Source organism: Sinocyclocheilus grahami, unplaced genomic scaffold (assembly GCF_001515645.1).
Source record: "Sinocyclocheilus grahami isolate Dianchi unplaced genomic scaffold, SAMN03320097.WGS_v1.1 scaffold1441.1, whole genome shotgun sequence".
In the NCBI taxonomy this organism is placed as follows: Eukaryota; Metazoa; Chordata; class Actinopteri; order Cypriniformes; family Cyprinidae; genus Sinocyclocheilus; species Sinocyclocheilus grahami.
Window position 1 is genome coordinate 68,145 of NW_015506620.1, and position 8,653 is coordinate 76,797.

The 8,653-nt window shown below is 36.1% G+C and overlaps 1 protein-coding gene across 1 annotated transcript in view; it reads right to left on the reverse strand.

Moving 5' to 3' along the window:
* Positions 1–5,470: 5,470 nt before the first annotated feature.
* Positions 5,471–8,653, reverse strand: part of LOC107570326 (CD48 antigen-like) — an 11,822-nt gene continuing 8,639 nt past the window's right edge. Inside the window, exons 3-6 of the mRNA XM_016256548.1 lie at positions 6,883–6,886; positions 6,114–6,479; positions 5,670–5,963; positions 5,471–5,574 (exon numbers count right to left, since the gene is read on the reverse strand). Of these exons, the coding sequence (XP_016112034.1) occupies positions 5,471–5,574; positions 5,670–5,963; positions 6,114–6,479; positions 6,883–6,886 (768 nt within the window). The remainder of the gene's footprint in view (positions 5,575–5,669; positions 5,964–6,113; positions 6,480–6,882; positions 6,887–8,653) is intronic.

The following is an 8,653-nucleotide window of genomic DNA, read 5'->3' on the forward strand; positions in this document are numbered from 1 at the left end:
AACTGTTTGTGTTCATAGACATAACTGACTGTGTTTATGTAACTTTTGTGATTTTGATGTAAACTGTATTTGACAGTTTAAGCACAATAAGACATGAAAGAGAACTTAGTTTAGTAAGCGACATGCTGTATCACAGTCTCGTACTGTGCTTCGAATGTGTGAGCTCAGAAACGCACGTAACTTTCATAAGGATTACTTCATATTGTATTTATAAAAATAAAACTGTTTAGTATTATTTTACATTTGATTACATTTTATTTTAAATTTGACTTTATTCAGTTGTATTTATGTGTGCTATTGCTAATTAATTTATTAATTCTTATTTTAGACTACTTGTCTTTAAAATTGTTTGAAATCTATTAATTGTTTATGAAATGGCATTTTTGTTTAAAAAACACTCTTTGCGAGGGTCCTTTAGGTTGATTTTGTTAATGGAATTGAGCTGCAACAGAATGTTTTGCAAAAAGAGAGAATTAGTAGGCTGTTATAATTTGGAGACCTGTTTCTAAAAATATATATATATATATGAGATCAAGAACAGTTCCTCTTTAAAAACTTTTGCTAGAGCTGGAAATAACTCTTGAAACTAGCATTGTTTAGCTGCAGGGTCACAGTATGTGTGGTCATGGATATATGTATACTGTATACAGGTGCATCTAATTTTTTGTAACTTATTTTAAAAACTGAAACTTTCATATATTCTAGATTCATTACATTTAAAGTAAAACAAAAAAAGTATTTTATTTTAATGATTAGGGCTTACAGCTCGTGAAAGTCAAAAATCCAGTATCTCAAAATATTAGAATATTTACATTTGAGTTTCATTAAATGGCCATCCCTACAGTATAAATTCTGGGTATCTCTTGTTCTTTGAAACCACAATAATGGGGAATACTGCTGACTTGGCATTGGTCCAGAAGACAAACATTGACACCCTCCACAAAGAGCATAAGTCACAGAAGGTCATTACTGAAGAGTGGCTGTTCACAGAGTGCTGTATCAAAGCATATTAAATGCACAGTTGACTGGAAGGAAGAAATTGGGTAGGAAAAAGTGCACAAGCAACAGGGATGACAGCAAGCTTGAGAATACTGTTAAACAAAGCCGATTCAAACACTTGGGAGAGCTTCACGAGGAGTGGACTTAAGCTGGAGTCAGTGCATCAAGAGTCACCACGCTCAGACATCTTTTGGAAAAGGGCTACCAAGCCACTTCTGAAACAGAAACAATGTCTGAAGCATCTTACCTGGGCTAAGGAGAAAAAGAACTGGACTGCTGCTCAGTGGTCCAAGGTCCTCTTTTCAGATAAAAGTAAATTTTTCATTTCATTTGGAAATCAAGGTCTTTGAGTCTGGAGGAAGACTGGAGAAGCACAGAATCCAAGCTGCTTGAAGTCCAGTGTGCAGTTTCCGAAGTCAGTGATGATTTGGGGTGCCGTGACGTCTGCTGGTGTTGGTCCATTGTGTTTTATCAAGTCCAAAGTCAATGCAGCCATCTACCAGGAGATGTTGGAGCACTTTATGCTTCCATCTGCTGACAAGCTTTATGGAGACACTGATTTCCTTTTCCACCTGCCCACAGTGCCAAAACCACTTCCAAGCGGTTATGATCATATTACCCCAATTTTACAGTCTCTGCACTGGCTACCTATTAAGTTCCGTATCAGTTACAAAATATTATTACTTACCTATAAGGCCCTTAATGGGTTAGCTCCTGCGTACCTAACTAGTCTTCAGTCTGGATCCAGAACACCTGAGAAGAGATGATGCCAACCCCTCAGAGGACCTCAGATGATGCCAACCCTGAAACAACATACAGAACTACCAACTTTTGCTATAAGTTTGATTGCATCATATAATAATTGCTGTTAATAGTGTTAATCGTCTGTTTGATTATGTCTTTAATTGATTACGTCTTTAATTGATTTTTCCGTACATTTCTGCCATATGTACATTGACTGACAGTCACCACTGATAAGCTACCACTAAATATTGTAGAAACTTAATTTGCTGTAAAGTTGCTTTGCAACGATTTGTATCGTGAAAAGCGCTATACAAACTTGAATTGGAATCATAGTACTGAGACTGCTCTAATTAGAGTTACAAATGACCTGCTCTTATCATCTGATCGTGGTTGTATCTCTCTATTAGTGATATTGGATCTTAGCGCTGCGTTTGACACTATTGACCACAACATTCTTTTGAATAGACTAGAAAACTTTGTTGGCATTAATGAAAGTGCATTAGCATGGTTCAAATCGTACTTATATGACTGTCATCAATTCGTAGCTGGGAATGAAGAGGTATCATATCGATCACAAGTGCAGTATGGAGTACCTCAAGGCTCAGTACTAGGGCCATTACTCTTCACGCTTTACATGTTACCCTTGGGAGATATCATCAGGAAACACGGTGTTAGCTTTCACTGTTATGCTGATGATACTCAGCTCTATATTTCTTCACGGCCCGGCAAAACATACCAATTTGTAAAACTAATGGAATGCATAGTTGATATAAAAAACTGGATGACGAGTAATTTCTTACTGCTAAATTCTGAAAAAAACAGAGGTGTTAATTATAGGACCTAAAAACTCTGCGTGTAATAACCTAGAACACTGTCTAAGACTTGATGACTGCTCTGTCAATTCCTCGTCATCAGTTAGGAACCAAGGTGTGCTATATGTGTCACGAATCCAGTCCGTGGGCTTCAGGCCGATTGCCACTAGAGGTTATTCTCCCATTACATTGACTCTCACACCACACAGACTGTTACACATCACCCTGGACTGGATTTCCCATCAACCATTGCACTGATTACACGCACACAGCTGAATGCACTGATCACAAACACACACACACACACACAGCTGAATCCAATCAGACATGCTACTCTTATGACAATATAGTCCTCCACGTCCGCTACGTTCTCAAAACTCTGGCAATTTGATAATACCTAGAATATCAAAATCAACTGCGGACAGCAGATCAAATACACAGAACTTGCTAACTAGCATGTTATTAGGAAAGGCAATTTGCAAAGATTAATAAAATAAACTTATACTCACTTCTGTAGGTGAAGCTGGATCACAAATGATTCACGTGAACATAGACGCATTTAGGTAGATCGGGGGCGCATTCCCTTCAAAAACAAATGTAATCCACTGTGTCTTCAGCAGCTCAGATGCCGGGAGTAAATGATGACTGCCATGTTCATTATTACATCCAACAACAAAACACCTAATTCACTTAGGCAGAGCCGATCCTCCCTATATGCAAAATACGCAAGCTGCATAGGGCCCCCTTGCTCTCAAAGATGATTTAATTTTAGTTTCGTTTTTGATTTTGGCCAGCGGTTATGAAAACATGAATGATCATTTCTTTTAATGCGGTGCGCTGTTGCCCTTTCTAGGTAAAAATCAGTTAAATCATGTAATGTGAATGTCGTACAGTCTTGCTCGAGACTAAAAAAAATGAGTTGAAAACGTACTGAGGGAAGGGACGCTGTTTCTCAAGTGCTTTCCGGGAGCGCGATTCGAGACGGAGTGAAACACGGACAAATGCCACTCAAAATCGTGGAGTGTGAACTTGGCATAACCTCCTGTCGCCGATCCATCGTGCAATGTGAACACAGCAGCAACTGAATGCTACCCCAGATAGTGATCCGACGACTTTAAAAATCGTGAAGTGTGAACTCAGCATTACTGCTCAGGAGTTGTTCCACCAGCAACAGCAAAATGCAGTATAAATGAAAGTGAGTAAAAATGGTTTAAGATGTTGAAAACTGCGTTTCTATTGAATTTTGGTGTATTTGTTTCGTTTTGGACATCAGCGTTGTTATGCTACTGAAGAAATTATTTCTGATAGCAGTGTTTCTCTTTTTAGTTAGTTAGACGACTCCCCAAAACTGATAAAAACTTGTAATATTACAATTATTATTAACCACATATTTGCATAATACCATACATTTTACAAAAGTGAATAATATATTGAATGTATTCTTAAAATAATTCTAAGGCAATGTCAGACAAATAAAAAGGATCTTTATAAAAATAGGATGTGATATAGACAAGAATAGGTCTTCTGCTAACTCTGCTAATGCTGAAACTGAAAGTTGCACTGCGTATCAATGTACGAAGGTTCCGTGAATATAAATCTTAATACTAATACAATAGTCTCAAACTATAAGTTTGTCACAAGAGTTTCCTATTAAAAATGATCACATTAAAACATACTTTAAAAAGATTCAAGTTTGATCATCTTCTCATGCTGGCAGGCACATACTCTACTACTTCATCCTCCTCTTCAACTTCCTGGAAAAAAAGGTATAAGATATAATAAATCATTTAAAATAAAGAACAACAAATATCAATGGTTTGGGAAAATTAAATAATGAAATGTGGTAACAATAAATATGAATAATAAAGATGTATAGGAAAACTGAAAATGCAGACATAACATAAATATGGCCAATAATATATTAATATTAGCATGAAGTGAATAATTTCCTGAATGAATTTATGCCATAGAGTAGTTTGATACAGTTTCTTTCTCCCTTTAAAAGTGTATTTATTGTCATTTCTTTTAAACAATTTTATGGTTAGTGGTATTTTATTCATTTTCCCTGCTGTCTGCGACACCTTTAAAACATTTGTATTCAGTTGTTATAGTATTCCAGTGTTTTAGTGTCTCAGTTGCTTTACAAATGCATTCCAGTTCAAAATATGAAAGCAAATTCATCTGACTCCTTTTATTTACAGATAGACTCTTAAAGCCACAATAATAAAAAAATAAATAATAAATAAATCAACTAGACTTACACAGCTTGAATGTCAGTGATACACATTTAACAGTAAAATGGCTTCTTCTGGAACTACACTGAAGAAAGTAAATAGCTGTTAGTCTTTTATGTTACTATGTGATATGTTATGTAACCAGATCATTATACAGACAAAAACATAAGCACACACTGACATACATCTGACACACTGCTGAAACGATTTACGATCTTACCAATTTATGTGCATTTCTTTCTTAGAACGTTGGCTCATGTATTATAACGACACGAGTGATCTCATCTTCACACATCTGAACTGTTTGATCAACAGTAATGGATTATAACTCAAATAGATGGATAAATAATGGACAAATCTCAACTAGATCGTTTTTTACAGTATGTTATTTTAGGGCTGTCAAAGTTGGATCATTAATGCACACAATTAATTAGATATATTTAATAAAGCAATTTTAAAATTGCATTAACATATGTGTGACATTATAACTTTTTCCCGCTAGCAGAGTAAAATGGTAAAAACAGAATCAGTTTTTGCATGTGACATGAATAAAGAGAGCTGCTCAGGGCAGATCATTGCAAAAACCACTAACCACACACATTATTTAGAAACTGAATGGTGTTACATTCATGAATTATATTGAATTATAATGAGTTATCAATTGATTAAAATCAGTAGGTTTCATTTGCCTTCTTGACCAGTTTTTCTACATTTCCAGCAGATGCAGAAGATCCCAAATCCAGCGACAATTAACAGAGATCCAGCAGCAACAACAGAGACCAACACTGTCATATACATTGATGTAAGTTATTGAGTCTGATCCACAACAATAGACAGAGGTCAGCTCAATGAATAAACTTTAATATCACCATTACCATACCTGTACACGAGTAACAGAGTTGACTGATGTCCAGAAGTTGAGTCTGGTTGCTGATGGGATTGTTGAGCACACAGCTGTAGGTGTTGTTATCCTGATATTCCACCTCCAGAGGTAGAGAGAGACTGATGCTGAGATCAGACACACTGATGCTGGACAATAAACTGTTTCCTTTGTACCAGGAGAGAGTCACATGACCCACATTCACCACTGAACACACCAATGAACAATATGATGATGATGATGAGGAGGAGGAGGAAGAACAGTCTCTTCTTATGACAGGTACAGGCAGATGAGCTGAATACATAAGAAAATAAACAGAAATATGGATAAAAATAAACAATTTTATGTTTTATTTTTTATGGTTTAGTGTGTTTTTATACAATCTGTCACATTGAGCTATAAAACAAGAATATGTGAATGGCAGGACAAATGTTCTCTACTCACCATAAACAGCAACACTGAATATTTTTGATGACAGTCTCACTCCCCTTATCTGTTGTTCATAGTCTCCAGCATGTTGAGTTGTGATGTTTGTGATGGTCAGAGATACAGTCTGTTTGTCCAGCTTCAGTCTGTCTCTGAATCTCCCATCAGGAACATCAAATGTTGAGAAGATTCGTTTATCATCGCTGATTTTACCTATAAGAGACTTTTCAGCTCCATATTTCCATGCTATTTCATCGTCTTCATGTAATTCAGTAACATTAGTTTTTAAAGTGACAGAATCTCCCTCCATCACTGACACTGACTGTATTTCATTTGTTTCTGCACCAAACGCACCTGATGAACATAAATGGGTTTGTAAAGTTCCTGATGGTTAACAAATCCTGAAATAAGCTGTTATTATACATTTACAGATGAACTAAAGAACATTACAACAGCAGCAGAGGGACAAAATGAAAGGTACGTCTCGTACTGTATGAAAAATAGGTTTGTGTTACCCCTTGATTTTTAAATTGTTTAAAAGTTATCTGCTATGGAGCAAAATCAATGTGTAAACTTACACAGTTTAATTGTGCTGAATATTTTTAATATGTAGTAAATGAGACACTTAAATCAGCATAATGTCATTGTAAAATTCCAAAAAATTTAAGTAGATCTAATAATAATGATGATTTATTTGGTACAGACAGCAGCAGATGAAAATAGTCTAATTCTTAACAAAAGCTGCAGCTCAAAAAACTGAAACCATAACATTGTTTTTATAACTTACCAATCTGACAGCACCAGCACAAACAGAACAAAGCAAATATGTGAAACATTTTCTTCAGTGGTTCAGTGACTGATCTAAGAATACTATCCTCTAAAAACACTCAAGCTATTTGTGAATCCTCCCACTACAGTGTTGGACCCTCCTCGTTCACACTCTGCATATGCATATTATATAATGTTATCTGGCCCTTAGGAGTTTAGCTGTTCTTAATGGGTGAAAATATTTTTATCATTTAACATAAGCCTACTTTTTGTAAGGTAGTTGCTTGACTGTGTTAAATGGCAAAACGTATAAGGATATTGTGTGAACTGTGGATAAACTACATTTCATGGTCAAATTGAACAAAAGTCTTGTGATTTTTAAATGGTTGTGTATATTATACAGTTCTTAATGTTAGTGAATGGAAAAATCAAAAGTATAAAGTTAAAACTGTCTGCCCTCGCACACTTTCGCTTTTACTGAGGTTCATCTTCTGAGTCAAACTGAAAGCTGCTATCTTTAAAATGGGCCATGTGTGAGTGAGTCCGTTAAATGCATCAACCAGACACTGATATATTTCACATAGTAATGGACGAGTCAAACTGTAAATGTTACAAAAAAAGCAAAAGTAATACATTAAGTTTCTATACAAATGTGGCTGTCACCTGCAAATTTCAAAAGCTCATTCAGTTGTACAGTGCAGTTGTCATTCCCATAAAATGACAGCAGCACTGGGTACATGGTCTGTTTTTACTTGGCTATGCCATTTTTAGACACTGTAATCTATGTTTATTTGAGTTGGTTATTGTTCAAACAGGCGCCAGGAGGCAGGACGATGATCAAGCAGACCTATCTTTATTTTGTGCATTCAGTATGTATTTATAGCGCACCCTATCGGTAAGAGTAGTGCTATTATTAGAGATGTGATTTTCTGCATTGGCCACCAGGAGGAGGATGATGCGCTTGTGCTACTTTTGCTAACAACAGAACAAACCGTGTGTGATACTATACAGTGCACTCGACATTACATTATATTTTGTAAAAAGAATAAAACAGGAACAGTAAATGACAGGTAAATGACAGAAGGTGTAATTAATATTTTAATAATGAGTGTTAGGTAAATGTCCATGTGATAAGCTAAAGATAGAACATTTTAGTTTCTGGATGATATGCTAATGGTAAATCACTATATTTATTAAAGGGGTCATATGATGCTATTTTAAAGATCATTATTTGGTGTAACAGAATATATTGACATGCTTTAATGTTCAAAAAACACATTATTTTTCAAATACTGTACATTATTGTAGGTCCTCTATGCCCCGCCTCTCTCAAACGCTTAGTTTTCAACAAAGCCCCCTCCTTTGACAAGCGCAGTCTGCTCTGATTGGCCAGCTGTCCCCGTGCATTGTGATTGGCCGAACACCACAAGCACGCGTCGGAAATGTAACACCCTTTACCATAATCGTGAGCTTCAGCTTTCAAAGTAAATATCAAGACAGTTAATAATGTCATTAGTTTTACCATCAGTTCAAGCCCGAAAGAGAAACAGAGTCGCGTGACAGATACAGTGATGATGCAGTACACAAGCCGCGGTTAAGACAGCTGACGTGCTATGATTTCTGACAGGCAGTTCACTCTCCTCTGACGTGACCCTGTTCCCCTCACACACACACACACACACACACGATGTGCAAAACTCCGCATTTGAACAGTCAATAGCAAATACTTAAACTAATAACAAAACAGTAGCTGATTCAGAAGCGCCAGATTGTCATAGCAAAGTCAGAAT